At 51.0% G+C, this 27,090-nt stretch overlaps 14 protein-coding genes across 14 annotated transcripts; 8 read left to right on the top strand and 6 right to left on the bottom strand.

Annotated features, from left to right (window-relative positions):
* Positions 1-317: 317 nt before the first annotated feature.
* On the bottom strand, positions 318-1,474 carry BDV14DRAFT_198946 (uncharacterized protein; the record flags this gene model as incomplete). The annotated part of the gene is made up of 2 exons (XM_073773111.1): positions 318-1,074; positions 1,137-1,474. 2 exons carry the CDS (start codon positions 1,472-1,474, stop codon positions 318-320), a joined length of 1,095 nt encoding a protein of 364 aa, XP_073629454.1.
* Positions 1,475-1,789: 315 nt separating this feature from the next.
* Positions 1,790-2,779, bottom strand: BDV14DRAFT_171178 (uncharacterized protein). Its single transcript, XM_073768346.1, has 2 exons — positions 2,136-2,779; positions 1,790-2,081 (listed from the first exon to the last, which is right to left on the bottom strand). Exons 1-2 carry the CDS (start codon positions 2,634-2,636, stop codon positions 2,022-2,024), a joined length of 561 nt encoding a protein of 186 aa, XP_073629455.1. The 5' UTR covers positions 2,637-2,779; the 3' UTR covers positions 1,790-2,021.
* Positions 2,780-3,442: 663 nt separating this feature from the next.
* Positions 3,443-4,706, top strand: BDV14DRAFT_171181 (uncharacterized protein). Its single transcript, XM_073768347.1, has 2 exons — positions 3,443-3,818; positions 3,889-4,706. The coding sequence occupies exons 1-2, from the start codon at positions 3,561-3,563 to the stop codon at positions 4,573-4,575; spliced, it is 945 nt and encodes a 314-aa protein (XP_073629456.1). The 5' UTR covers positions 3,443-3,560; the 3' UTR covers positions 4,576-4,706.
* A 1,584-nt stretch (positions 4,707-6,290) lies between these two features.
* BDV14DRAFT_198949 (uncharacterized protein) lies at positions 6,291-7,662 on the top strand (the record flags this gene model as incomplete). Its single annotated transcript, XM_073773112.1, has 2 exons — positions 6,291-6,894; positions 7,337-7,662. The coding sequence occupies 2 exons, from the start codon at positions 6,291-6,293 to the stop codon at positions 7,660-7,662; spliced, it is 930 nt and encodes a 309-aa protein (XP_073629457.1).
* Positions 7,663-7,927: 265 nt separating this feature from the next.
* Positions 7,928-9,170, top strand: BDV14DRAFT_208060 (GFA family protein; the record flags this gene model as incomplete). Its single annotated transcript, XM_073775317.1, has 1 exon — positions 7,928-9,170. One exon carries the CDS (start codon positions 7,928-7,930, stop codon positions 9,026-9,028), a length of 1,101 nt encoding a protein of 366 aa, XP_073629458.1. The 3' UTR covers positions 9,029-9,170.
* A 192-nt stretch (positions 9,171-9,362) lies between these two features.
* On the top strand, positions 9,363-11,210 carry BDV14DRAFT_171183 (MFS general substrate transporter). The gene has a single exon (XM_073768348.1). The coding sequence runs from the start codon at positions 9,628-9,630 to the stop codon at positions 11,161-11,163; it is 1,536 nt and encodes a 511-aa protein (XP_073629459.1). The 5' UTR covers positions 9,363-9,627; the 3' UTR covers positions 11,164-11,210.
* BDV14DRAFT_171185 (uncharacterized protein) lies at positions 11,211-12,304 on the bottom strand. Its single transcript, XM_073768349.1, has 3 exons — positions 11,893-12,304; positions 11,607-11,835; positions 11,211-11,554 (listed from the first exon to the last, which is right to left on the bottom strand). Exons 1-3 carry the CDS (start codon positions 12,234-12,236, stop codon positions 11,369-11,371), a joined length of 759 nt encoding a protein of 252 aa, XP_073629460.1. The 5' UTR covers positions 12,237-12,304; the 3' UTR covers positions 11,211-11,368.
* Positions 12,305-12,692: 388 nt separating this feature from the next.
* BDV14DRAFT_198953 (uncharacterized protein) lies at positions 12,693-13,970 on the top strand (the record flags this gene model as incomplete). The annotated part of the gene is made up of 1 exon (XM_073773113.1): positions 12,693-13,970. One exon carries the CDS (start codon positions 12,693-12,695, stop codon positions 13,968-13,970), a length of 1,278 nt encoding a protein of 425 aa, XP_073629461.1.
* Positions 13,971-15,100: 1,130 nt separating this feature from the next.
* On the bottom strand, positions 15,101-15,966 carry BDV14DRAFT_198954 (uncharacterized protein; the record flags this gene model as incomplete). The annotated part of the gene is made up of 3 exons (XM_073773114.1): positions 15,101-15,286; positions 15,339-15,567; positions 15,623-15,966. 3 exons carry the CDS (start codon positions 15,964-15,966, stop codon positions 15,101-15,103), a joined length of 759 nt encoding a protein of 252 aa, XP_073629462.1.
* Positions 15,967-16,151: 185 nt separating this feature from the next.
* BDV14DRAFT_171191 (uncharacterized protein) lies at positions 16,152-17,929 on the top strand. The gene has a single exon (XM_073768350.1). The coding sequence runs from the start codon at positions 16,348-16,350 to the stop codon at positions 17,554-17,556; it is 1,209 nt and encodes a 402-aa protein (XP_073629463.1). The 5' UTR covers positions 16,152-16,347; the 3' UTR covers positions 17,557-17,929.
* A 613-nt stretch (positions 17,930-18,542) lies between these two features.
* On the top strand, positions 18,543-18,893 carry BDV14DRAFT_198956 (uncharacterized protein; the record flags this gene model as incomplete). Its single annotated transcript, XM_073773115.1, has 2 exons — positions 18,543-18,681; positions 18,739-18,893. 2 exons carry the CDS (start codon positions 18,543-18,545, stop codon positions 18,891-18,893), a joined length of 294 nt encoding a protein of 97 aa, XP_073629464.1.
* Positions 18,894-19,149: 256 nt separating this feature from the next.
* On the bottom strand, positions 19,150-20,961 carry BDV14DRAFT_39313 (FAD-binding oxidoreductase). The gene is made up of 3 exons (XM_073776677.1): positions 20,742-20,961; positions 19,513-20,674; positions 19,150-19,461 (listed from the first exon to the last, which is right to left on the bottom strand). The coding sequence occupies exons 1-3, from the start codon at positions 20,859-20,861 to the stop codon at positions 19,349-19,351; spliced, it is 1,395 nt and encodes a 464-aa protein (XP_073629465.1). The 5' UTR covers positions 20,862-20,961; the 3' UTR covers positions 19,150-19,348.
* Positions 20,962-21,292: 331 nt separating this feature from the next.
* Positions 21,293-23,014, bottom strand: BDV14DRAFT_171198 (NmrA/HSCARG family protein). Its single transcript, XM_073768351.1, has 5 exons — positions 22,839-23,014; positions 22,554-22,768; positions 22,316-22,469; positions 21,876-22,208; positions 21,293-21,801 (listed from the first exon to the last, which is right to left on the bottom strand). The coding sequence occupies exons 1-5, from the start codon at positions 22,885-22,887 to the stop codon at positions 21,527-21,529; spliced, it is 1,026 nt and encodes a 341-aa protein (XP_073629466.1). The 5' UTR covers positions 22,888-23,014; the 3' UTR covers positions 21,293-21,526.
* Positions 23,015-23,989: 975 nt separating this feature from the next.
* BDV14DRAFT_198959 (non-ribosomal peptide synthetase) lies at positions 23,990-27,082 on the top strand (the record flags this gene model as incomplete). Its single annotated transcript, XM_073773116.1, has 1 exon — positions 23,990-27,082. One exon carries the CDS (start codon positions 23,990-23,992, stop codon positions 27,080-27,082), a length of 3,093 nt encoding a protein of 1,030 aa, XP_073629467.1.
* Positions 27,083-27,090: the final 8 nt, after the last annotated feature.

The following is a 27,090-nucleotide window of genomic DNA, read 5'->3' on the forward strand; positions in this document are numbered from 1 at the left end:
ATCAGTCTCCTATTCGTAACCTCGAGATATAAAGAATGGCGAGGGATGATTTCTGATAAACGATGGGATCATGAACATAGTACCATCGACGCATCGGACATCGTGACCTGTGACTGATTGGCAAATTGTGCAAACTCTCGCTATGTCTAGTATACGGAGTGGGCGCGTAGCATGGGTTTGGCGAGCTGGCCCCTGCCTTCGTAAGGATGGGCTATTCAAGGCTGCGCAACCCACCCCAATATTCGGCCAAAGAGGATGGACAACTTGTCAATGAAATTGCACAGGAATGCATGAATTGATATTGAATATGCAATATACTACAGAAACACGACGGTCATACCAAAGATAATACCGATTCCAACCGTCGCAGCCCATGCGACAACAAACGCACCATGGGAAGGCCCGGTCAACGCAATTCGCGCCGCAGAGACTTCACCTGGGTTTCCCGTACCTGACATACATCGGGATGAGATAGTTGTCGAAACAGTTTCCTCGAGATACTCAACGGTTCGATCGGCCTTTGTCGATCCATTTGACAAACCACCTTGCACAAGGATGATGGTCTCGTCGTCAACGTCAATCGCACAAACACCGCTCGAGTTTCTCGGCGCGTTTCCAACAAGTTCCTCAAGCAAAAAATCCACAAAATTGTCATTCTCATGAAAGTCGTCGCACCCGCAAAGTCCTACCAGCGCGCAGCAGCAGTACACCGGCACCCAAGTCGTCACATACTCATAGTTCCCGGTCCTCCCCTCAAACCGCGTCCAATTGAACTCTTTCTGGTACTTATATGCGTAATTCGAATTCGGGACTTGGCAGAGGAGGTCGCTAGGTATACGACGGAGGTCCGGCTCGTAAGGAAGGTTTTCAAGTTTCTCACCGGTCATTCCATTCGGCGACTCTTGGCCGGATGGGTAGGGAACGATCGACCCGCCGAAGTAGAGGGTTGTGTCGACGTTGTGGAAGCCCGTTATCTCATATCCGTATAGCAGGGACCAGGATCCGGACTCGTTCGACCAGCGAGGGGCCGTCCCGGATCCTTCGGGTGTGTACCCGCCGATTGTGCTATTCTCTCTGTGCAGGGTTAGGTTTGCGTGCTTTTTGCTATTCGTCTCTAAGTGAGAGGAGACACATACTGCCCGTTTCCGACAGAGTAGTAACCCCCATACCCGTCGTTATTGTGCGCTTCGCGGGTGATGTTTTTCTCTGGGTAGCAAGTATACCATCCTCCATCATCACCTCCGCTGTAATCGTCATCATCGTGGTAACTGCTTGAGCCAGATTCGGAGCTTGAACCGCCGTCGCCGTCCGATCCCCCGCCACGCCGGCGCTTCCAGAGCGTTTTCAGCTCTCTGGTGAGACTCTGGACGCGCTGGGCGGAGACATAACTGTTGCCGTCCGATGGGACACCAGCACATAATATAGCGGCGAGAGCAAAAAAAGCGAAAAGAAGCAAAGCGCGTAGGACAAACATCGTTGCAAGAGCGACACCAGCGCACAAAGCAAAATTTGCGAGACGTCCCCTGGCCTGGGGGACCTTTTTATCTCCTATTTCCCGCTTGGATACGAGGTCTTCGCAGCTCCTGGCTGCATCTAGTTAGGACCCTGAACTTAGTTAAGGCTGAGGCTTTTCGTACTGCAATTCTACTGGCTCGGCTGTCCTTGCGAAGAGATTGCCTGATGATCCCGGTCCAATTGGACGCGGCAGAAAGGACTGATTCATCTTGGCATAAACATTGTTTAATATTTAAGGTTACCTTCTCGTGTTCTGAACCAATCAAGGAATGTAGCGGTTTTCATTCGAATCGAATCGAATCTCAAATTCTCGTGGCTTGGAGGATTCCCGGCTCACATAAATCACAAACAACAGTGGCATAACTAGGGCTGCGCGAGGCAGGACCCTATGCTAGCGCGTACAACAATATAGCGTATTATGCTCCCATCACAGCATTTTCTCCAATCCATCCCCACCGGGTCATGTTGTCTAATCGGCAGGAAAGCGGTTGACATTATCGGGATGCTTAGAGGTTCAGGGCGCCGAGGACACCATCCAAAAGACCACCAAGACCTAGATTCTCAAGCTGAACAGTGTCAGCAGGTCTTTGCAATCCATCAATCCGGGGAGTAAAACTTACCAGTCTCTCAACAGCCTTAAGCAACTCCTCAATCAAATCCCCAAGCTCACCAAGGAGCCCATCAAGCGCCCCATCAAGACCACCAGTAGAGTGACCACCAGCCGGCGTCTGACGATAAACCTGCGCAAGAGAACCATAAACCTGGCTGACAAGGGGCGCATTCTGACGAATAGCCAACTCAATCAGTTCGCGCTTGCTGTTGGCGTTCGCGTCGGCGCCACAGTTCTGGGTCAGCTCGGACCGGAATTGTTCGGATTGAGAACCGACGGCGGCGTTGACGGCGGAAAGGGCGTCCGTTGCGGCGGTGCGGTAGGTCTCGGCGTCGGAGGTGTCCATGTTTGAGGCGGCGTTCACGGTGCGCTGGAGCATGGGGGCGACGTTGCGGAGTTGGTCTTGGGCTTGGGTGGCCATGCGGGCGCATGAGGTTGTTGGGGCTTGGGGGGTTGGTGCTGCAAGGGACAGGCCCATGAGGGAGAAGATGGCGAGAGCGGAGAACTTCATTTTGTTGTTTGTTTTGGGGATTGGCTTTCGAAGCTTTCGAGGTTGTGAAGGCTGGTGGATTTTTGTTGGATGAGAGAGGTATCAGTTGGGGATAAGGGAGGTTTTATAGCTTTTGCCAGCTATCTTGGGATCTTTGAACGAGGCTTTCGTGGAGGTATTCTCTCTTGCTTGCTATCAAGCCTCGGACTTACAGTCGGCATAGCTTGCGCTTTCCAGCATGTTTCTGCAGCATCTTCACCAGCCACTGTAGATCCGATGCGAGTCTATCACGGCAGATCTCTGTTCGAGCTCAATAGTCAAGAGACAAATGGCAGAGATCATCCGTCTATGCATGACAGCCCTGATTTGTCCATTCCCATTATGCAGGCCCTAGACAGTAAGCTTATGTTGTGGAGACTTTGCCGTCAATAAGAGTACGGAGATGTACTATCAGACACAAGACATGGTCCATGCGCTGTGAGCACGTTGTTCCTGGCAGTGGTTCCGTCGATCGAGACCTCAGTTCCCTGTTCTTCGGTACCTGTAAGCGCTTGTCAGGGTCGGACTTTCTCTCGGACTTGCCACTAGGACTCGGTCCGCAAGCAATGCGATTGAACAACGCAAGCTTGTTATGCATGGGCGGACTAACCGTGTAACATGATACTGTAGTGCACAAAAAAGTAACCGTTATTATCAGCAGAGCCCTAAGAATCCAATGGTCGCCAGCTCACCCCCACAATGACATGACGTCATGATTATAAAGGCTTGGCATGCGGCCCGCTTAAGCCTCTCTTTCGGGTTTCAGCCGATGATGCCGGGTGGATCAACTCGATTTCTAATCCAACGAACTCCTTAAATTCACGGTCCAATTCTATCTCAACCCCGCAAAAAGCAACACCAGCACTCAGCCTTGACTATTGAGCTTGCCAATCGCAATATCCGAAAATGTCTCGAATCGGCGTCTTCCCTGCTACCGGCGGCCTCGGCTCAAGCATCGTCAAGCACCTGCTTAAGCTTGTCCCAGCATCGCAGCTTATACTGATCGCCCGCAAGCCGGAGTCTCTTTCCTACGCTGCTGATGCAGGCGCGACGATCAGGAAGGCAGATTATGATGATCCCGCTACATTGGATACTGCCTTTGACGGTGTTGACGTCCTGATGTTAATCTCGTATGCCTCGTTTGAAATTGAGCATCGTATTCAGGTGCGCCTACCCAACAGAACCTTGAAACATCGCCCTCAACCTGCGATGGTGGATTAATAAGAAAATGCAGGCCCACAAAAAAGCTATCCTCGCCGCCCCAAAAAGCGGCGTAAAACACATCTTCTACTCCTCTCTCGGCTTTGCGGGAAACTACAGCAATAACTCCGTCGCGCACGTTATGGGCGCGCATCTAGCGACGGAGGAGTTTCTGTCGACCCTTTCGGACTCTACGCCGATTACATTCACGTCTATCCGGGAGGGGATTTACTCCGAGTCCTTTCCTATTTACACGAATTGGTTTGATTTGAGTCGTCCGACGAGTGAGATTAGCATCCCGCATGATGGGAGTGGTCCGGGTGTTGCGTGGGTTAAGAGGGATGAGCTTGGGGAGGCCAGTGCGAAGTTAGTTGCGAGGTATGCGACTATCACGGGTGGGAGCCCAGCGGCGGAGTTTGAGTATGTGAATAAGGTTGTTCTTCTTACTGGGTCCAAGGTATTTTCTCTCAAGGAGACGGTTGAAGTCCTTGGTCGTGCTATTGGGAAGGATGTCAAGATCAGGGAGATTAGCGTTGATGAGTATGTGAAGTTGCCTCATGAAGGACGGCACACTTATCATGGGGTTGATCTGTCGAGGGAGTGGACTACGGCCTGGGAGGCTATTAGGCGCGGTGAGACGGCTGTTGTTACGCCTACGCTTGGTGAGATTTTGGGGAGGGAGCCGGAGGATTATGAGACAACTATTAGAGCTTTGGTGTAATTCATTGCACTTTAAGTGTGGTAACCTGTAAATTTATATATTTGCGGGGGGGAAAAATCACACGATTAAATGAGTCGTTATCTATCTCTATTCAAATGTTCGTACAATGTATGGGTTCGGACAGGCTGTGCCATTGTTTCGGGGACCTATTTTGTCCAGGGGTTAAACGCTAGCGTCTGTGCTCTTGAGTCACAATTTGCGTCAAGAGATATGCGCAGGTAAGCCCCAATGATTGAGCCTCGTTAATGAAATTCGCTCTGAGCGACTTCTTATATCTGCTAGACGAATTGTTTGTGTTGATTGCTGATCTGCACAAATGTGCCGCTCACGAAACCCTCTTGAACATGCATCTCCTCGATCTCCCTCTCGAAATACTGGAGCTGGTCTTCGATTTCGTTATCCCAGTTACCACTCAAATCTGTACATGCCATGACCCTGACTCTGGATCATCGAAGTCAAGACTCGTTTGCCGTGCGCTGTTCATTGTATATTTGTTTGAATCCCTCTAACAAACTTTGCGAATTCATTCGATCTGATATGGTCGCGCTGCTTCGTCAGACGAATCCAACCACCCCGCTTCGTCCATCATCTTCAACATCTTTCCGTAGATTCAGCGGTATGGTATTTCCACAGCAAGGCCTTGTTGAAATTCCGCGTACAGGGCGAAGTCGTAGAAGTCCCAGATGCGCCCAATTTGCAGAGGTATATATACGCGGCTGCAGGGGCAAATTACCCACCAGTGGTGTTTTGCCGTCGAAGGGGATACATCGAGAACCCCGGCTGTTATGGCGATATCGAACCCTCGAACCAGCTACCGCTTTTGGTCTTGTATGGAGACGTCGAACCAGTGAAGGGTCTGCTTTCGGACATAGACGGGGTAAACATGAGCTATTGCAACGGGTACTTTGGTAGCGGGCTGTACCTCGCAGCCGCTGTTGATAACAGGGAAATGGTACGACTGCTTTTAGCCCATGGTCGCAGATCCGAACGTGCCCGGTGGGAGGTGGCGCACACGCTGAGAGCATCGCTCGAGTACAGGGTATCCAGCACCGATTGTCTATCACTCCTGCTCGACGCGGGAGCGGACCCAAACCGTCAAGCGGACCCCAGTGATCCAACGGTATTAATTCGCGCCGCGATACATGCCGACAGAGATGCGACAACGATGCTCCTATTACAAGACAGTGTGAACGTGCATCACGTTGATGCCGGGGAGAATTTAGCACACCATCTAGCATGCAGTGGCGATATCCACAACTTCAAGCTTCTTCTCGAAAAGTATCCTAGTATCAACCTTAGGCAGTAAGGATCGGTCGGGACCCCGCTGCACGCGGCTCTTACCCATACGGACAACCTTACTGACGGGCACGACGAGATAGTGCGGATTCTGTTGAAGAGGGGCCTGAGTCTGGACAATTGTGGGCTCGAGCTGAGTATTGATATTACTCAGGGTTTGGCTAGTAGGAGGAATTGGTACCTAGAGGACGGACTGGATGTTCCTGCTTTTATAACGCGGATGGTTGGACCTCAATTGGAGTAAAATCAGGCTTGAGGACTTACCGTCGCATTAGACATTAACGCAGTATTCTGAACCGAATTTGGCAGAAAAGTCCTGTTTCCATGCTACCTAAATATCTAGCCCTAAGGTATGTTGGCAGGAACAGTCCCCCACCCGTGACGCGCTCTTGCCTCTTCCGCAATTTCTCATTTCTCCCATGACACTTTCATTTCTCCTTGACTGCGCAATTGATAATGCGCAAACATTCCGACGCATGCATCTCACACTACGAGACACTATATACCTATCACCGCCACTCAACCCGGAGGCATTGCTAGACACTAGCATGTTGCAGCCTAACACGCCACCGCCTATCCCAACGCCCTCCTCAGTCGGTTCGTCGACCATGAACGAGTTGCAAGTTAAAATGGAGTCCATCACTTTGCAAGGAGCAATCTCCTGTCTACATACCAACGGGACGTTCATCATCCGAGACCGCGGGATCGGGTTCATTCTTGCACTTCGTAACGGAATCCCAGCGCTTCGGAGCCCGAACATGGCCAGCGATACTTCGGCCCATTGGCGCTGCGTGGAGAACGACGATTTGTGGCTGGGGTTCAAGAGCGTCGCGTCGGGGAGGTATCTGGGACATAATAACAGGGCCGAATGGCGGCTTGTCGCTCGCTCGGAGTATCATGATAATCGGGAGCTATTCTGCGCGCGGCAACATCCAGATGGCGGGAGCGTCCTTCTAGTTGGGCGTGATGGTGCGCTTAGAGTTGTCAAGGCTGGCGAACAGGAGCAAAAGGAATTAGTTGTTTGTGAGCGAGGAGTTCGCGATGGGACAGCGTGGGATTCTATTCGGGTTGAATCCAATGGTTAGACTACGCAATGATTCGCGGCCAGGGGCCGGCCGTTTATTGTAGATTTTGGGATAGGATTAGGTGACTCCCTCTACAGTTGCCATTCGGTTGTTGTCTGGGCTGTTAAGCTTACTGCTATGCACATTCCACACCGAGTCATCAACAGACCTTTGTCTATCTATATATTCACCTGTGTAGTTCCCTTGAGTCAAATTGCTTCCCAGAATATCCCCTGGAAAGATTTTCCGCCATCCATTGGCAGCCCAATCAATCGGAAGTAACTACCGATGTCCGCTACAAAATCGATCACATTTCATCAGCCTCGCTTTTACCTGCTTTCACCTCCCAAACCATTCCTCCACAACTGAACCTCTGCCACTGCGCTTATTTCGTCCTTTAGCCTTCGCCACTGTGAGCCTCCAACCTACTAAGATGTGCATCCGCGGCTGCCTCCCCGCCAGCAAAGCGCAACCCGACGCCGTTGCCGAAAAACCTACATCAGGCCAACCTACACCAGCTCAATTTGATGTCGGCCTTTCCTCCTCTGACCTACTGCCAGTATACGAAACCAAGTCCACACCACCACGACCACCACAAAACCCCACAGTGCCTTCCTCATCCCCGTCAAAGCGCACCCTCACTGTGCAAATATCAAGCAATTCTATGGACGAAAAGGGCGAACTCCAACTCAGACGACGGCTCCTACTGAACCATAGCTCACTATAATCCTGTTGACTGGACGATAGGAGGAAAATCACAGTAAAGCTCCAAAGGTAGGTAGAACCTAACCATGACTATTTGCATTTCTCGTTTTAATACGTGGCGTAGGTCTAGTATACGGAACCGAAATTTGAAGGAGAGCCGCAGATCAAGCGAATACGAGCCCCCGCATCCTTTCATAGACCATGCCCCTCCCCTCCCTCCACCTTCCACAAATACCCACTGCATTTCCGTCCTAATTCAGTCTTGATTTCTCAACACCAGTTGAAACATGGCCGATACGAAGAGTCTAACAGCAACCTGTCGTTGCCGCAGCGTACACTTCACACTTACCCTCCCACTGGCCGCGCTCCCACTAAAAACACACCTCTGCCACTGCTCCATCTGCCGCACGACCCATGGAGCGCTGGCCACATTTCATGCCCCCCTTCCGGTAGGAGTCGAAGCATCGTTCATTCATCCGTCCACTCCTGGTAATATGACAGGCTACATCCACGAAACCGCAACCTCAACAAAGTACTTCTGCTCTACATGCGGATGCCATATTGCCGATCGCGCAAAGCAATGGGGTGAGGGTGGGTTGTGGAATATTTCCATTTCGATCTTTGATGAGACGGAGGATGGCACCGAGGGCTTGTGGGTAATTGATGAGCATTATTTTGTTCCTGCAACCGGTGGCGGTGTGTTAGCTGCACTGTTGCCAACCATTGGAGGGAAGGAATTAAATGTTTATGAGACACAGCCTGGTGGTGTCTCGCTCCCAGATACTTCACCCACACCTTTTCTGTCAAGCGATGGAGAGAATAACAACCTCCTAGCACAATGCCACTGCGGCGGCATCTCATTTACCATATCCCGCCCAAGACCGGCATACATCGCCTCCCCAGAAAGCAAAGGGTGGCTTCACCCATCCGATACGTCCAAATGGCTCGCATCCCTCGACGTCTGCAGGGACTGCCGGCTCGTCACAGGAACACACGTTATAGGATGGCTCTTCGTCGCAAGGGATCACATCATCCCTTCCCTACCAGATAACCTCCTCCTCGGGTCAAGCAAAGCCTATGAATCAAGTGAAGGCGTCCGTCGAACATTCTGTTCACATTGCGGCGCAACGGTATTCTATACCTGCTCTGAAAGGCCCGGTATTGTTGATATTGCAACAGGGATACTTCGCTCTAAGGATTTCATGCTAGACGATTGGGCGTTCTGGCGGAAGAGTAGGCCTGGTGCTATCGACGACGGAATTGAATATGACAAGGTGTTTACACAAGCTTTATCGAGCGGACTACGGGAGTGGAGACTTAAAACGCATGGAGAGGTCAGGGACTTTGGTATCGGGTCTGCACACCAGGAAGCAGATGATAAGGATTGAGCACTGATATCATTCTTTTATATATCTACTCCATCGATAACGAGTCAGCTTCAGTTGGCCGTGGCCGTAGCCGTGGCCGAACACAATCTGTCGAAGGAACAGCAACCGTGCCCAACCTCGTTGGGCTCCATCATACTCCAAGTCTCGCTAAGCATTACGTCTAGAACAAATTTGATCCAAATCCACCTATCATATTCTCTATCGCTGTACCTCCCTATCTCGGCTCGAACTCCGGGTGGAGCACAAGAGGGGCGCGGATATCTCAGCGAGCCCTAAGAGGACTTTATGTGCCGATCAGCTCCACGTCGATTAAGCAGGATTTGCACTCTGCATGGAATAAATTTGAGCGTGATCCCTTGCACATCGTCGTCGTGATTTGAGTTTCCCTTGATCTTCAACGGAAGGTCTCAGGTTTCGTTCTGTCCCTGCGTTGGCGTAAGCTGGTATGGCATGGATTACGTCGGCGTAGATCGCATTCATCCCCTGCTTTGCCTTACGACGACGAATCAAAGAGGGAAGGTTTGCCTAGGGCTGATCTTACCTTGGTTGTATAAAGCCCTACAATATCTCGACATCACCAAAAGGAGCTAAACACCATCATGATGTCCGAACCAACATCAACAACAACGACCCTCGTCCAGATCGGATCCCAAGAGAAAGACCCAGAGAAGAACATCCCCTCCACGACCCGACTAGTACATATCCCCAACTCCTCCAACACCTCCAACTCGGATCCCCAAAATGACGACAAATACCTCATAACATTTTCCTCAAACGACCCGGCAGACCCCCAGTACTGGCCCATGTTCAAAAAAATAAAATTCACATCCATCGCATGCGTCATGATCTTCCTCACCTCCTTCAGCAGCTCAATCTTCGGCCCCGCATCCTCAACAACAGCGTCCGAATTCGAAGTCGCAACAATAGTAATGGATCTCGGTGTCTCGTTATTCGTCGCAGGGTTCGCGGTTGGACCGTTATTCTTCGCGCCGTTGTCTCAGATTGTAGGGAATGCCGTGCCGCTGTTTATCTCTTTGATCGGGTGTGCTGTTTTTCAGATTCCGCTTGGTCTTGCTTCTAATCCAGCGACGATTATAATTTCACGATTTCTGCAGGGGACGCTCGGTTCGGGAGCATTGGCTGTGGGTTCTGGTATGCTTGCTGAGGTATGGCCCGTTGAGACAAGGGCTATTGCCATAGGTCTCTCGGCGACAAGTATGAATCTGGGTTCCTCCGTTGGACCCATTGCAGGTGCTTTTGTGGTAGATAGCTACGGGTGGCGGTGGATTGCATGGGTTACGCTTATTGTTTATGGCTGCGTGGCGATTTTAACGCCCTTTACGGTTCATGAGTCCTCGCGAAAGCGCATTCTCGAACGAAAAGCGAAAGCCGTACGGAAGGAAACCTGTGATGAGAGGTACATTGCGCCCTCGGAGAAACACTCTCTTGATCTTGGGGCCCTAGTCCAACGATACGGCAAAATGCCCGTCAAAATGATGGCGCAGGAGCCGATATTGATCATCATCACGCTATACCTCACGCTCGTCTATGGAACATTGTATCTCTCCTACCAAATGTTCCCCTACGCATTCAAGAACCGAGGGTGGTCCGCCCCTAACGCCTCATTACCATTCCTAAGCGTCATTTTAGGCGTGATAGCAGCGTGGCTCATCGTCTCTCTACACACAATCTACTCCTACTGGCCCAAACTCAAATTCGGGACCCCAAAGCCCGAAGACCGTCTCCCGCCCATGATCCTTGGCGCAGTCCTCCTGATTCCCTCTCTATTATGGTTCGGCTGGACAATATCCGCTCACTGGGTAGCCCAAGTCCTAAGTTGTTTCTTCCTCGGCTGCGCCCTGCAACTCATCTTCATAGCGGGGATAATATACATCGTGGACGTGTATATCCCGCACGCGAATAGTGCGATTTCGATCCATGTTGCTGTGCGCAGTCTGGTGTCTGCGACATTTCCGCTTTGGGGGAGTTCTGTGTATCAGAGGTTAGGTGTTGAGTGGACGAGTACGGTTTTGGCTGGGTTGGGGGTTGTTTTGATGCCGAGTCCGATCTTGTTTTGGTTTTATGGGGAGAAAATTCGGTCTTGGAGTCGGTTTTGTGAGCGGGTGATAGAATAGGATTGTCACATGGAGGGTGTTTTCATTCTGGGATAGTGAAATGGGGAAAAGCCATAAAATCATTCCTCAAATAGAGTAAACTGTGCTTAGCCTTACAGTGAATTGTTCATAACCATCGACTCCTACCATTCCAAACCAGTATTCCATCCGGGTATAGTGTGCGAACGCCAATAATTCATACATAGCAAGTCCAAATGACGACAATCTAAACAAGCTTTGTTGTCTTGTCGGTTGGTCCTCCCAGACGCCACCTGGTAAGTTCGTTGATCAGGTTATCGTCCCGCTTGCTCATGTCGTAGGGCTTCGTGGTGCGCATGATAAGCTTCTCTCCATCATGATAGGCCTCAATAACACGAAGGTGGTGTCCACCAATTGCAGAGAAGATAAGGACCTACAGGGTATTAGTATGTAGTCTTCCTTCCGAAATCGGGGAGTGGGCGTACTGGAGCAGTGATATCGCCACGGAATGCGGGGTCCCTTAGTCTACCATGCGTGACGCGAATGGCAGTCTTGACTTCTCCATAATAGAGACCAGGTACATCAAGCATGTCGCTAAACATCGAGACGACCATGTGAGGGACGGGTTTGGTTTCCATGTGCCAGGTCGTCTCTACCTGCCACTGGCTACCCCACGTCAGGTCTGAAAGCTCGCCGAAGTTGAAGTCTCCCCAACTAAACAATATCTGTTAAAATGGCACACCAACAAGAGAAATGGACTAGAAGACTAACTCTCGGTAGTAAGCACCGGCGGGGTGCGACTCTTCCTCTGGCAGCTCACAGTAGTCAAAGTAGAGGCTCAGGAAGCCGCCAAGCATTTGCGCATCGTAGAAGGGATTCTGATCGAATTCGACGTAGTGTCTTAGACCCTCGTGATCGGGCTTCTGCACCGGAGCGTCATAGCGGGCGAAGTAATGCGGACGGTCTTCTCCTTCGAGACTCATGGGCTGCTGCTGGATGCCAAGACTGTGGAGATTGCCGGAGGAGAGGACGGGGTTGAACTCGGGGAGAGCTCGGTAGATTTTGGCCAGCTTCTTGCGCCTAGCCTTGCGAGCGGCAAGGAGCTTCGGGTCCATGTTGGGTGTGCTGAAGCTGCGCGAGGTAGATGAGGAAGATGATGGTGGGGAAAAGGGGAGAGAGAGGGAAGAGATAGAAGAGAAGAGAAGCCGGAGAGGAGAAGGAGAAGGAGGTGTTGTTGTGGTCACGTGCGTTGCCGCCGTAACTAGCGCCTCGTGGCATCTGATTGGCTGTCACGTTCACTATAACATTTGAATTCACTACGCCAGTACCAAGCCCAGGCTGTGATGTGAAATCTCTGCCGCTGCCTGGTGGCTCGAAGAAGAGGGGTAGGTGCCGCTTGGCTGCTTGGTACCTAGTTGAGGCCGACCTTGCTCGACCATGTCCCCCACTCGCTTGCCACTGTGTTCGTTCGAAACACCATCACCACATAACACATCAGCACCCCCCTCCCCACCCCTAGCCTGTCCTGCATCTTCGATCTCGTCTGCCTCGACTCTGTTAAGCCGCTCAAAATGGCGACCATGCAGACGTTGGATCTAAAGCCTCTACCCGCCTCTAGGTCTGCCTGGCGCAAACGCGTCCAGCAGTGCGGCATCACCACTACAGCCTCAGTACACAGTCCCGGCGTCAAGTTCGAGAGTGCTTCTAATATCAAGCTGGAGCAGTTTCTGCGACTGCATGTTCTCTGGGTCCGGAACAAAGGACATAGAAACTTCAATTGGTCCGGGGCTGGTCTCGCCGAGTGGGAAGATAGGGCACGAAAGCATCTCAGAAGCTATGGATCCTGGATCAAGTACCTCAATTCACTACGATCCAATGGGCTAATGGAGGAGTCCACGTTTGCCTTGGTGCGAGAGCACCAACGAGAATGTACCGAGATAGATGCCGACTTCATGACTTCCAACGTGACCGTTTCGTCGCCGCACGCCTTCAGAGAACGGAAACCCCAACAGCTCAACATGAACGTAACGGCCTTGATGAACAAGGTCCATAAGATGAACTTGGGAGATCATCATACGCCAGAAGGGTCCATAGCCGAGGACGAGTCTGATGAGGAACTGCTTAGCCCAACAGAAGACCGGAAATCAAAGGGCAAGAAATCGGAGAGTGGGAAGCCAGAAAATACCCCATCCCAAGACTCCACAACCAAATCTAGCCCGTCACAGGATAGCCCAGCCTCTGAATGGGGCGCCGACGACGCAGAACATGTTTCAGAGGTCTTCCCGTCCACCGAGGACGAGCAAATAGTCAACACTGCTGTGCTCGACTTACTCAAAGCCCTGATAATCCAGACAGGATTGCCACTCCGCTGGACACTTCGCCGTCTTCCACTCAAGGCCCATTTCAACACTGAGAACTACAATGCTCGAACGGACGGGTGTTTGAGATGCACCAAAAAAGTACCACTCGAAAAAAGGGTCCGCGCGCTGGTCGAGGTCAAGCCGGTGCTAAGGGGCAAGAAAAGGCATCAAATATGCATGCAAGAAGCTGCGCAGACAGTTGCCTGGTTGAAGACCTACCCTGATGCCGGTGGCCGTCTTAACAAACCGGGAAGACGCATCCATATTTCCCAGGATCGCCACCAGATCTTTATCCTCGTTCCCGAATACAACAGCGACTATGTCGCGTATCTCAATGACCCTAGTCAGGACTCGGACGCATTTATGACAATTCGTGAATATGGTCCCTTCGATATACGAGAGCACAGCCACATGAGGGAACTAGGCAAGATCCTCTTCGCGATCGCATTGCGGGCCGAGGCAGATCTGAAAGCGGACAAGGCTTTGTAACGTGGAACATTTTCACACGAATACCAATTTCTGTCTCCCTAGTGGTCCGAATTGCAATCTTCTTCCTCATGCCAGGTGTGTTGCGGTTCATTTGATGAGAAACAAAGGAGTTGTGGGCCAGGCTCAGTGGTCAGGAACATCGCTAGGAAGGAGCGAACGATACAGAGGATGAAAGGCATCACTTGGAGATACTCGTCTTTGGTTTTCTATTTATCTCTGTAGGATTAGATACCGTAGTAGCATTTCGAATCGCATAAAATGTCCGTTTCTAACCATCCCCTATATATTGATGTACGTTTGTCGGGCATTGGAAGTATCCAAATGTCGCAAGCCCTAAGAATATATCTCCGAAGCCTTACGAACACACCACAATGTCAGGTACTAGGAATCGGGCCTGTTAATGCGAAATGAATCAGAGCGAACACTAAACAATGACGGCTTTTCAATGTCCCAATATATCGGCAACCAGGATTAGTTCGATTTTTCTACAAGCCGCCAGCCGCCAACGATGCGTCCGTGCAGGAGTCACCTATTGCCTCAGGCATAGATTCACGAACAGGTTGCTGCGTATCATCCACAATTCCCCTCCAACAGCCGAATCGCAGGATATATCCAGTTTCAGCTGAAGAGATACAGCTCAGCCTTCCAATCGATGTCATTTGCATTCATTCCGTCTGCGATACAGCCTCAGGCGCGCCAAGTCCACGTCACTTACTCGGCTTCTGATCTTACATTGTTTCAAACAGGCCCAATCATTCAACGAAACAACAGATGTAAGCCGAATGATGACAGATGTAAGCCGAGTGACGTCGCAAGGATGGTCCCTATGACCGTGACCGATCATCTGCGTGGAAGACGTATCCGTATACGGAACCATGGCGCGCTCGTCTCGAAAAAACGTGGAACATGGCCGGTGGAGTAGGGGGGTCTTTGTCTTTGAGAGACGTTATCTTGATTTGAAGATGAGATGGAGAAAAGTCATAGAATTGTTCATGAAATAGAATAGACCGCTTAGCGTTACACTGCATCGTTCATAACCATTAATCCTACCAATCTAAACAAGTATTCCACGGGGGTATAGTGTGCGAACGCCGATACTCCATACATAACAAAGCACGATTTCAAAGACTTCAAGTCAAGGTTGTCGGCTGTGCACTAGGACCGCCAAGGCCCCATTTCGTCAAGCTTATGAACAGATCCTCGTCTGGCTTACTCAGGTCGAAGAGTGGAGTCGTGCGCATGACGAGCTGTTTGCCGTCGTGGTAAGCTTCGATGACGCGAAGATGCTTATCACCAATCGCAGAGAATAATAGAACCTAGGGCGGAAATCAGTACTTCTTCCTCCTGTCTAGAATGTGGCAGGCTTACCGGTGCAATAATATGGGGACGAAGCGAAGCAGTCTTCAACCGACGGTACATGATACGAATGGCAGTCTTGATTTCACCGTGGAATAGCGCGTTACCTTCGGCCATTTCGCTGAACAGAGAGACGACAATGTGAGGGGAACCGCTCCTCGGCATGTGCCAAGTTGTCTTCACCTGCCAACGAGACCCCCGCGTCAGGTCGACAAGGTCGCCGAAGCCGAAGTTTCCCCAGCTATATCAAATGGGTTAGAATATAGCCACAGAAAAGGTTTAAGCGTGGTGCTTACTCTGAATAGGCCACACCGGCAGGCTTGGACGCACGCTCCGGCAGGACGCAGTGGTTAAAGTACTGAGTCAGGTACGCGGCAAGAGCTTGAGCGTCGTAGAAGGGGCGGTTCTCGAACGACAAGTACGGATCAAGTGAGCAGACCTCGGGCTTCCGAACAGCAGCACCATATTGAGCGAAGAATCTAGGACAGTCGTCGCCTTCAAGTGCCATGGGAAGCTGCTGAATGCGGATGGATTGGAGATCGGCGGTGGAGAGACAAGGCTCGAAGTTGGCGAGGGCATGGTATGTATCGATCAGCTGCTCGCGACGAGCTTTTCGGATATCGCGTAGTTCAGCGTCCATTTTGCGTATGCTGGAACTCGCTTCGTGGATGATTAGGATGATGAAGAAAGGCGAAGATGGAAGGAGAAAGAGAGAGAAACGTCGCCGACGGATTGTTGTGGTCACGTGCGTTGCCGCCGTAACCAACGCCTCTCGCCCGTTGATTGGCTGGCATAGTCACCATCAAATTCACATTCACTGCGCCAGGACAAAGGCTGTGAATCAAGTTAAATCTCTGATGCTGCCTGCTAGGTAACGAAGGCGGGGTAATGGATTGCTGGCGCTTAGGTGAGGCTGAACTTGTTTAATCCTGTCCCCCGCCATTTTGGCAAGTCCCACCTCCACCTACTTCTCACTTATTGCCGTACCTTTATCTCAGCCTCATCTTGCCTTCTCTGTACAATGGCTGACAGTAGTAACCCAAAGTCAGTACTCCCATCTTCAATCTCCGAGTGGCGAACTCTTGTTCAAGAAGCAGGCTTCAAATCTACCTCCCTTCATGCTGCGAAGAAGCTACACTCAGGCTCGAACGTCGACGAGGAACAATACTTGCGGTTCCAAGTTATCCGGTCCGTGAAAAAAATCCACAAGTTTGACTGGGAGCATGCGGGACTGGCAGAATGGAAAGATGAAGCCAAAGAGCTTCTGGCTGGATACCGCTCCTGGCACCGGTATTGCGAGCATTTGCACTTTAACAAGGTACCAGAGTCGTCCTTCGCCCTCGTTCACCTTCATCAGCGGCAAGCGGCCAGGGTCAAAACGGATGTGATGAGTACAAGTGTTACCGCGACTCCTCCAAACTATAACCTGCGCCAACGGAACCCCAACATATCATATGCGGAAGTGGTAAAGCAAACTGGCCGACTGAGCCTCGACAATGATCCCTTTACGACCCCAACGCGACAAATGGGGACAGCCCGACCTGATGACGAGGAGACAGAAGACGAGTCTCCGCTATTTGGAAAAGCCAAAGCCCATAGACGCCAATTCGTTGACACGCCATCCTCACTCAAGAGCCCTGGCGACCCCGAGGTTCGAAAAATCATCTATCCCGCGACCATAGACGAACAAATCGTCAATGCTGCGCTACTCGACCTGCTTTGTGCGCTTATCATGCACTTCAATTTGCCGTTTGAGTGGACGCTCCACCGCGTTCCTCTCCTCGCGGACTTTGCGACCGCATCGTACACTGCGCGGACGGACGGTTATCTTGTAGCAACGGAGGACAAAAGGGAAGGGAAACGCATACGGGCTCTGGTGGAGGTCAAGGCCGTGCTGAGAGACAAGCAGGAAAAGGATATCGCCATGCAAGAAGCCGCGCAGATGGTCGCGTGGATAACCAATCACCCTGATATAGGTGGTTATCTCAATAAGAAAGGAAGACGCATCCACGTCTGTCAAGATCGGCATGAAATATACCTCGTCTATGCGGAGTACGATGATGACTATCTCAAGTACCTGGGTGGAGAGGAAAAGCCGGACGCCTTCATGAAACTCCATCAGTTTGGAGGCTGGGATACCGGCGATTTAGAAAGCATGGTCCACCTCGCACCCATTTTGGTGGCGATCGCCCTGAGAGCTGCTGCCGATCTCAAAGCAGATATGACTTGACGTTACCAAAGCATTATGAAGCAGGTTTTTGGGCCGTGTCGACCAAGAAGCGGCAGGGTGTCGAGGGCACGAGTTACCAGGGACTTAGAAGGAGCGACCGACGTAGAGGATTAAAGGCGGCAGTTGGGGATTTTTAGTTTTTGTTTTTGTTTTGTAAAACTAGATACCCGGATCACATTATAATTTCTTTGAGATTTTCGTTCCCTGTCATCCCCTGTACATCGAAAGGCGTTCTCCATTTGCCGGATGTATCCGAAAACCCGGCAGCCGGCAGCCCAAGGAATATATCTCCGCAATTTCATCGAAACCCCACGACCAGCGCGACAAGAATTTGACAGGTCAAGATGAAATAGAGCAAATAAAAAAAAACAACAGTAATCAACTTAACTGGCAACGCTCATATGTACGGTTCTTTTTCCCGTAAAATGCTAACGTGGCGGCCTGTAGGACTTATCCGCTGCCTTAGGTATACAACAACGAACAGTATTATCTCCTTTACCATCGCCCAGCAGTCAAATCGCAGGATAATGCCAAACTCATGAAAAGAGGCACAGCGATGCCTTCCAGTCGATCCTATCTCTACTCAATTTGTCCGCGATACAGCCTCAGGCGCGCCAAGTCCACGTCACTTACTCGGCTTCTGATCTTACATTGTTTCAAAAAGGCCCAATCATTCAACGAATCAACAGATGTAAGCCGAATGACGTCGCAACAATGCTTCGTATGACTGATCATATGCGTGGAGCCCTATCCGTATACGGAACCATGGCGCGCTCGTCTCAAGAAACGTGGAACATGGCCACTATGTACCGGATCTACACTGCTGATCGCCAAGTTTGAGTTTATCTGCCTGATCTGATCTATATTTAGCCACGCCAATTGTAGACGGGGGAATGTATATAAAACACATCTCATCCTGTCAAGAAATGAAATGTTCGAGACAGACAGCACTGCACAAGACACATCCTACTCTATAGAAATTCGCCATGAAATTCACCCTCGCAACCCTCTCTGCCTTGGCGGCGGCTACATCCGCATTCAACGTCTCTCTAACATTCTACGGCGAGAACAACGAGGAGTCATACAGCCTGCTTATTCCAACTGACACGCAGCCTGTCACCATCGGTACTTCTCTCATTTCACCCATCTTACTAGGCTGAAGATTCTAATGACAGTTTATAGATGACCCCCTCACCGTCTACAGAATCACATCACCCGGCGGCGGTTTCTGCACTCTTACGGGTTCGCAGGGAGAATCTGTCGTGATTTTTGCCGAGGACGAGAAGTTCCTTGAGACGCCGCAGGCTATGATCCGTGGGAGCTGTGATAATAATTAGCGCTACCTTCGGGAATATATAGAACATGAACTGCGTAGGCGCTGAAACCAAAGGGATGGAATGGGTATGAATGGTGTTTACGGTAGAAGAATATGGTAGTGGTGGAGCGGTGGGTGAGATAGCCGGTCCCCTGTATTAGAGACCATCTATACAAGCCGAAGATCAAAGTGGATATAGCTCGAGGAGTGCTTCCAGATATATTCATGTAATCTTCTATCAAGAGGTTTCCCAGCTTATCTACAAAATCAGAGGATAATCTGCTTTGAAAATCAAGGGATCGTCCTATTGGAGACTGGCTAGCAACATGAACTAAGATACAGCTTTCTGATGACATAAAATACAATTTTCAATAACAAGGCTAAACAAATAATGGACTAGTAGCACGATTTTGGGGTGTTCCTACCCCCGTCCACTCCACTAGCGTCATGTTTTGAGTGCCAATGCTTGAGTTGTCATCAAACGATGGGGTTCTGCTTGTTGAATAGGTTATCCGGGTCATATTTGGCCTTAACCTGCAGCAACCTCTCCGCATTCTCACCAAACATTTCCGAGGGAGACAATTTATTCTCTGCAAAAGGTCAGCCAAAGTGGTTGCCATCCAGGATGGGGAAGAACCTACCATGGGTATAATCAATAAAGTTAGATGTTGTAGTTGTCTGTTTCTGGCCCTGCCCCAGTAACTCCTCTTCCGCCATCTTCCGGAGCTCGTGCCCAAACTCAATAAATTCTTCATCCTTGCTGGCATCAGACCACTGCAACATGGAAGTCGCATGCAAGCATCTAACCCTCGTAGCAAACGCAGTCGCCGAAACAGGAACCTTGCAGATTTGGCTTGGATCAAGGTAATCGATCTCCACGGAGCTATGCGCAAGGTCAGGTTCCTGCCTGAGCTTGGCGATCATGGCGTCGCATAAGTTTTTGACGAACGCAGGACGCGGAGGCAGGGTTATCTGGAACCCTATTTCCATTTTGCGGCCACCCGGCTGTACCATTGAGTCGAGAATCGTGCATGTCTCGGAGAAGGGGCGCATTTCCATGTCTTCCTTGATGGGTTTTATCTTCAGCACTGGGGCAAAGTGCTCGTGTGCCTCTTCTTCAGCGCCATTGAAGAATAGCACCGTGCTAACGACGGGAGTCTGCATATCGTCGGGGAGCAAATGGACAAAACAATGCGCGGCTGCTCTTCCCTGGGGGTGGAGAAGAGAGGCATTCAGAGCTTCGGCGACGTTCATAACATCGTCGGCCGCGTAGCTGTTCATGCCATACCAGATCAGGTTGGGCTGGGGATATGCCTGGAAAGTAATCTCGCAAACAACGCCAACATTCATTGCAGCACCGCGGATGGCCCAGAATAGATCTTCATTCTCCTCGGGAGACGCGGTCAGTATCTCCCCGGCGCCCGTGACGACTTTTGCCGCAAGGATGGTGTCGAGCACGACGCCGTGCTGCGGAGTATGATATCCATACCCGCCCTGCAAGCTCAGCCCTCCAACGCCGACGAGGCTGACGGTGCCTATGTTCATGGAGAGCGGATACTTGCCAACCTCTTTTGCGACGTTGCCCCATGTTGCACCACCTTGCACGGTAACGGTTTGATCGTCTGGGTTTACAGTGACTCTGGTCATTCCCTTCCCAAGGTCGATAAGCATACCCCCCTCCGTTGAGGAAGTCGCGCTCGTTGAATGGGCACCGCCACGAGCGGCCAGGTCAATAGAATGCTTCCTGGCATACTCAACAACCCTGGCTATGTCTTCGGCCTGTATTGGACGGACGACGACAGCCTAGATGGGCGGATTAGTATCATGAACCAGGATGATCGGACGTTAAAGTGCTATGGATGGGACATACCGCTCGCCGGTAAATAAGATCAGACCACCCTCGTAGACCTTCCTCATACCCTTCGTCGTCCGGGCCAAGCACGGCCCCAGCTATTTCAAGCTCGGATTTCACTCGCTGGATATTGGCCATAGCTGTATTGTGGGAGATTGTGTCTTGATGTCAACTACGACTTGCGTCCTTATCAGCCCAAGCAACGCTCAATTTATATGCTAAAATACAGGTTCTGAAGACGGCCTTCGATCGCACCGCTCTGGATGAGTGGAAATTTCCAGAAATCAACTTAAGCAGCAGATGACCACGCTCTTGTCGACATATTGCGTCACAAGTCGTAGAAACCCAAACTACATCCCTCGGCTCCATGCCCCCTTGACGAATACACTTCGACCATTGGGTGATAAGTGGCCTTGAGTTTTAATGACCCTAAAACCTAGATTACGCTGGAACATCACGCCGCCGACTTTGGTTGCCCAGACCTCAAAACAAACCTCACTACAGGTGCAATGCTGCAGATTGTGTGTCACATATACAGCCACGATCACAAGGTGGTGGCGTTGTTTCGTCTTGATTTATGGCAACGGACCAGAGTCTAGACACGGGTTGTGATCCCGCCATGTTGGAAACGGAAGGTTGCACAGAGAAAGCGATCAAACAATATTCAATTTGACGTCAACCACGACCTGCCATTACACAACAATCCTTATCAGATGAAATATAACTCCATCAGAGATAGCCCTTCGGCATTCGAAAGTGTCCAAGGTCAACATGTCCGAACATGATACCACCACAAGAGCCCACTAAGCCAGCCACTGGCAACCGCATTCACCCCCATAATGCTTAGCAAAGTACGCCTTCATGGTAGTAAGCCGCTCCGGTTCCACGCCCTTATCCAACCGAGCCTGGTCCTTAAGCCGCTGGCAGATGTCTGCGTTATCCGGCTCGCCAAAGAACCACCCATTGGCATTCTGCATATACCGGTATACATCCTGCAGCTCGACGAGAACGGAGTTGCCGTGCGTCGGGAAATCTTCGTATGACTCCATGGGGATATATCTTGCTTTCTTTCCCGCCACTAGAATACCAGTCAGTCAATGTCTCCGTCGGAAAAGCATCCGGCAAATGGCGTAGGGCGAGATATCCACAAACCTTCCGTAAAAGCCGCCACCATATCCTCATACAAAAACGCATCGCTCATAAGCGGAACCGTACATCCGTGCCATTTGCTTGGATTTAGGAATAGCGCATGTACCATCTCTCCAAAGTCATCTGCCACTGAGACCGTCTGAACAGTCCCTTCGCCTCCAACGCGGGGACTCGTGAAAGTCATATATCCCTCTTCATCTGGTTTCATGGGAAATCCACCAAATGCGGCTGCATATTCCGCGTCAATGAAGTTCTCGAAGTACCACGCTGGCCAGGCGCCGATTACGGCTTCGAAGGAAGGCAATTCGCGAGCGTAGAGCTCAACTCGGTGTTTTGCTTAGAATGTAGTTAGTACAATACAGCCTTAAAATGGAGGCCCTTCTGAATCCCGTGTCATGAAAAGGCAAGAACCATTGCTCCTAAGGGCCACGAGAAATACTTACCATCCATACCAGGAACAGGCGCCTTCCCGTTCGTAATCTCCGCCGGCGAGCCACAGGTACTGTAGATAAACACCTTGACGCCCGCCTCTGCAGCAAGCGTAACTAGTCGACGTCCGAGATCTTCATCGGTTGGGCCGTCGGGTTTCATCACGGCCTGCACAGGTGGGTAAACCAGAGTAGTTAGTGAAAACCGCACTTTGCTATGGTATGGGAACAGGATTATTCAAATGTCACCTACATCGTCATGATGGTGCGTATTCAGCCAGAATCCCCATGCGCCCTGCAGCGCAGCTTTCATATCATCATCGTCGTGCCCGTCTCCTCTGACAATATCGGCACCTAGACGAGCTAAGTTACGCGCCTTTTCAGAGTCAGGGTTGCGGGTTAGTGCCCTAATGACAAGATTCTGCTTGCTTTGCAGTAAGGAGAGCGATACCGCTGTTCCTTGGACGCCTGTCGGAAGATCATTAGACCTAGCTCGTAGAGAACAGTTTTGCTGACTGAAAGTATCTGAGTAACTTACCAGTTGCGCCATAGACAACGATTATCTTCTTCAGTGGTTCGGCTGGCATGTCCGTTGGAGCGTGTTAATCTCTAGATCTCGAAGTCTGCTGGGTGGTGAGTAGAGTTTAGGATCGGCTTGAGGTTTCGGTGGAGGCCTTGATTATTGCACGATTTATATGTTGTTGGACTGGTGCGAAACGCTGTGTAACCCTGAACATTACCAATCGTTTATACCGGGCGGGTCACGGATGCGCAAAACTGCTAGAGAGATATTCGAGGCAAAGAGGGGGTGTTTGCCTACACTGCGCGGCCTGGTTACACAGCGAATCAGCCAAGCGCATATTGAGACATCTAGAACATTCACGGTCTCGTTTTTGACACAAGCACGATTGGCGTATGGGCTCGCGGACTACTCTGGAGAGCTATACTCATGACCAGTGACCACTCATACACATACCACGCCAGTCCTGAAACGCTGCATCAATTCCAAGCCCACCCGATAAGATCCACCTGGAACAAATATCGCAGTGGCCCGCTTATTGTAGACATACTTTGCCTAATAATCTGTGGATTGTCAGGTGGCATCAGAAAACCTGTTTTATGTCGCCGTTCCAGCGAAGGCGTAAGTTACATGAAGAATAACTTGAACACCATCTATCCTGCGCGGATCACTCATGCGGGTGGCGCGAGGGTTGGATTTGATTCTCCTGCGCCAGGGTCGCCTTCTTTGATGACCCTGATATTTGACCTGCCACTGTAATCCGCACCATATGATGAAGTTCATTGGAAGGGCATGACAACCGACCAGGCGCACCACACCATGGTCTCATACACCCACCCACCAGAGCTCGCCTCTTCGCGGCGTCACCTCAACACCTTGAGAACGCCGAACATGCAAGATACTCAATGCAGAGATAGATGCTCGGAGAACGAGGCGGAATAATGATAGAAACGCCTCTGAAAGCAGACATTCCGGAATTGGAGCCCTAACCTCCTCCCCCCCACGGGAGGCAAAGATGGAGCCATGAGGTGATGAATATGTCACTTAGAGCAGGGCATCTAATAAATATTGCCCTCTAGTGGAGAGAGTAGATTCAAAGAGCTCTCTTATAACCATTCTCTCCTCACACTCCCTGCATCACCGCGATAGCCAGCGACCCTGCCAGCAACATGTCGCCCACAAAGACAAACGAAGACGAAACCCGCGGATCCAGCCTCGCAAGCGCGTTCGCAGACCGGGTTGCTATCAGCTCCAGCCTAACCGCAGTTGATAGTGATGGATATACGCTATCCTATGGCGAATTGCTCGAACGGGCTTTGTGTCTCGTCGGGCAGATCTGCGCTACTGATTCCGCGGCCGATACTCCCATCGGCATCCTCATCCCCAGAGGAATCAACCATGTCCTTGCCCAGGTCGCCGTTATATGCACTGGGAGCCCGTGTGTGCCACTCAATACAAAGGCGGACGACGGAGGCCTACGAGGCATGCTTGACAACCTGGACTGCAGACTTGTCCTCGTCGACCAAGAGAATGCACATCGACTGGGGGACTTAAAGCACCTCGTCGTCAACCATACTGTCACCAGCAAGAAGGACGTTGCTAAATCAACCATCTCAGCGAAACCATTAAAGAGAGGTCGAAGCTGCTCGCACATCTTCCATACCTCCGGTACAACCGGCAAACCAAAAGCCGTACAGCTCTTTGCGTCCGGCCTTCTCAACCTTCTTCTTGATCCAAACGCGAACTGGATAAGGCCAGGCCAACGAGTCGGCCACGCAGCGAGTACCGTATTCGACATCTCGCTCGTCGATATCTGGGGAAGTTTACTCAACGGCGCAACGATTGTTGTTATCCCGAACCAAACCGTCCTGGACCCGCTGGCGCTGTCGGACTTCATACGAGATCAGCGCCTTAACGTCTTACAGCTTACAACCTCCTTGCTCAATGTGGCCGCCTACGCGTGCCCCAGTGCATTTGCAACACTCGATACATTGATTACGGGCGGCGAGGCAATCAACGCTCAGAGTATAAGGGCGATCTTTGAGGTTGGTCCGCCGCGGCGCATCATCAATGGGTATGGACCTACGGAGTGTAGCGTTTTCTCCCTCTCGCATTGTGTTTCACCCGAGGAGGCGCAGTGTGGTACTATTCCCGTCGGTAAGCCGTTTCGCAATACTGAGGCTTATTTGGTCGATGAGACTTTTGCACCTGTAGGGGTCGGAGAGGTCGGGGAGCTTCTTGTTGCGGGAGCAGGTGTGGCCGGTGGGTACATTGGCGACAAGAAAAGGACAGAAGACAAGTTCATCTTCTTCCCCAAGTCCTCTTACTACAAATACCAACGAACCGCCTATCGAACGGGTGATCTGATGCGCCGCGATGAAAGCGGTCTATACTACTACATCGGGCGGAAGGACAACCAGGTCAAGATTAGTGGGCAGCGAGTGGACTTGGAAGCCATCGAGTCCATCCTGCAGGAGACATCTCTTGTTCACGCGGCTATAGTCGTCAAGATCACCCCAGAGCAGCCCGGAAGGGCATCGTTTCTGGTAGCATTCTGCATTCCAACGTCGACGGAGGCAACGGCCGCAGATATAGGCAGAGATTACATCGCACGATGTCCGCGGTCTCTTGCCCCGCGCCTGGAACTGATAGAGAGATTTCCACTGAAGGCAAGCGGGAAAGTTGACCGCCATCAACTGGAGCGCCAATATACGCAGTTTCTGGAGTCTAAGCATGCCGTCATCCATCCTGCCACCTGCCAGAGTAGCAGCCTAAAAGCTGACCTTCAAACTATATGGCTTGACGTCCTTGGCCTACCTAATGACAATCTACAACCCAATGATGATTTTATTGCCCTGGGTGGAACGTCTCTAATGGTGGCTACCCTGATTGCTAGGATCCACCATACTTTTGCTATTTCATTGCCCGCTTCGGTGATTTATGACAATATAACTCTAGAAGGACTCGTCGAGCTGGTGATGCACATACAAAAAGACGATCCAACCGCTACCCTCGAGAAAACAGCCAATGAGAAACTGTGGCTTCAGGACTCTCTGTTGGGCCAGGGAGTGCATCTTCCGCCTGATAACCCAGTAGTAACAGATTGGGAGGCCGCAACCGAAGGCAGAGTCTTCCTCACAGGCGCCACAGGCTTTGTCGGAGCCTTTTTCCTTGCGGAGCTTCTCCAGACACCAACGGTCACCCAAGTAGCCTGCCTCATCCGAGCAGACGATGAAGACCACGGCTGGGAAAGACTCCATCAAACCCTGACCAAATACCAACTTTCCCCCCTATCTAATCTCGAAAAGATCATTGTCCTCTCTGGCTCCTTCGGTGAGCCCAATCTCGGATTAACCGATGAGAAATACAACTACTACGCACAATGGACAAGCGTGATCTTCCACCTCGGAGCGAAAGTCAACTACCTGTCAACCTACGCCGCGCACAGAAAAGACAACGTCCTAGGAACACTGCACATCCTCAAATTCGCGACTCACAAACGCATAAACACAACGCATTACACATCGACAATAGCCTCCTACGGCCCGACAGGATTCGTACAGGGAACAAAATACCTCCCTGAAGACGAGCGTCCAGAAAACCACATGCCATCCCTACACTACGACACAGGCTACGCGCAGAGCCAACTTGTGGCTGAGAGTATAGGTTGGTCCGCAATCGACAATGGCGTTCCGGTCACAATTCACAGGCCTGGTTTTGTAATTGGGCATAGCCTCACGGGCGTCTGTAATCCTGATGACTTTATGAGTCGGCTCTTCGCCAACTGCATGGATATGGGCACGTACCCGCTTCTACCAACACAGCGGAAGGAATTTGTCCCTGTTGATTTTGTTGCCGCGGCACTATTGCATATCTCCAGGTCGAATGAGAATATCGGGCGTGCTTTTAATCTTATCCACCCTGATCGTGAGCAGGCTATTGATGTCTGTCCTGCGTTTGAGTTGTTGTGTCGCCTTGATCCGCATCGCTCCATGAAACCTACTCCCTATACAGACTGGGTGCAATCTCTCTCCCTCCGCCCAGAAGACCCGCTGTACCCGCTTGTCCCGATGTTGAGGGAGAAAGTCCTGGGCGATCGGACAAGGTGGGAAGTATACGAAAACATGGCGGAGTATGGCCGGAGTAACTTGCACCGTGCTCTTCGAGACGCACCAGAGATCCTCGAATGCATTTCCATGGAGGAAATTTTTGAGCGTTGTTCAGGAAGTTGGCTTCCCGCGGGTGCGCGAAATCGCAAGTAGGATAGCTC

Source organism: Aspergillus stella-maris (assembly GCF_047715825.1).
Source record: "Aspergillus stella-maris strain CBS 113639 unplaced genomic scaffold BDV14scaffold_19, whole genome shotgun sequence".
NCBI lineage: Eukaryota > Fungi > Ascomycota > Eurotiomycetes > Eurotiales > Aspergillaceae > Aspergillus > Aspergillus stella-maris.

Excerpts from the sequence above, each read along its gene's own strand:
- BDV14DRAFT_171178 (XM_073768346.1), bottom strand. The coding sequence starts at position 2,636 with ATGAAGTTCTCCGCTCTCGCCATCTTCTCCCTCATGGGCCTGTCCCTT. Across the intron at positions 2,082-2,135 it reads TTAAGGCTGTTGAGAGACTG|CTTGAGAATCTAGGTCTTGG; the intron begins GTAAGTTTTACT and ends GACACTGTTCAG.
- BDV14DRAFT_171181 (XM_073768347.1), top strand. The coding sequence starts at position 3,561 with ATGTCTCGAATCGGCGTCTTCCCTGCTACCGGCGGCCTCGGCTCAAGC. Across the intron at positions 3,819-3,888 it reads AAATTGAGCATCGTATTCAG|GCCCACAAAAAAGCTATCCT; the intron begins GTGCGCCTACCC and ends AAGAAAATGCAG.
- BDV14DRAFT_171183 (XM_073768348.1), top strand. The coding sequence starts at position 9,628 with ATGATGTCCGAACCAACATCAACAACAACGACCCTCGTCCAGATCGGA.
- BDV14DRAFT_171185 (XM_073768349.1), bottom strand. The coding sequence starts at position 12,236 with ATGGACCCGAAGCTCCTTGCCGCTCGCAAGGCTAGGCGCAAGAAGCTG. Across the intron at positions 11,836-11,892 it reads GCCGGTGCTTACTACCGAGA|TTGGGGAGACTTCAACTTCG; the intron begins GTTAGTCTTCTA and ends GATATTGTTTAG. Across the intron at positions 11,555-11,606 it reads GTGGCGATATCACTGCTCCA|GTCCTTATCTTCTCTGCAAT; the intron begins GTACGCCCACTC and ends AATACCCTGTAG.
- BDV14DRAFT_171191 (XM_073768350.1), top strand. The coding sequence starts at position 16,348 with ATGGCTGACAGTAGTAACCCAAAGTCAGTACTCCCATCTTCAATCTCC.
- BDV14DRAFT_39313 (XM_073776677.1), bottom strand. The coding sequence starts at position 20,861 with ATGGCCAATATCCAGCGAGTGAAATCCGAGCTTGAAATAGCTGGGGCC. Across the intron at positions 20,675-20,741 it reads ATCTTATTTACCGGCGAGCG|GCTGTCGTCGTCCGTCCAAT; the intron begins GTATGTCCCATC and ends CCGCCCATCTAG. Across the intron at positions 19,462-19,512 it reads CTTTATTGATTATACCCATG|AGAATAAATTGTCTCCCTCG; the intron begins GTAGGTTCTTCC and ends GACCTTTTGCAG.
- BDV14DRAFT_171198 (XM_073768351.1), bottom strand. The coding sequence starts at position 22,887 with ATGCCAGCCGAACCACTGAAGAAGATAATCGTTGTCTATGGCGCAACT. Across the intron at positions 22,769-22,838 it reads CGTTGTCTATGGCGCAACTG|GCGTCCAAGGAACAGCGGTA; the intron begins GTAAGTTACTCA and ends ATCTTCCGACAG. Across the intron at positions 21,802-21,875 it reads GGTGGCGGCTTTTACGGAAG|TGGCGGGAAAGAAAGCAAGA; the intron begins GTTTGTGGATAT and ends CTGGTATTCTAG.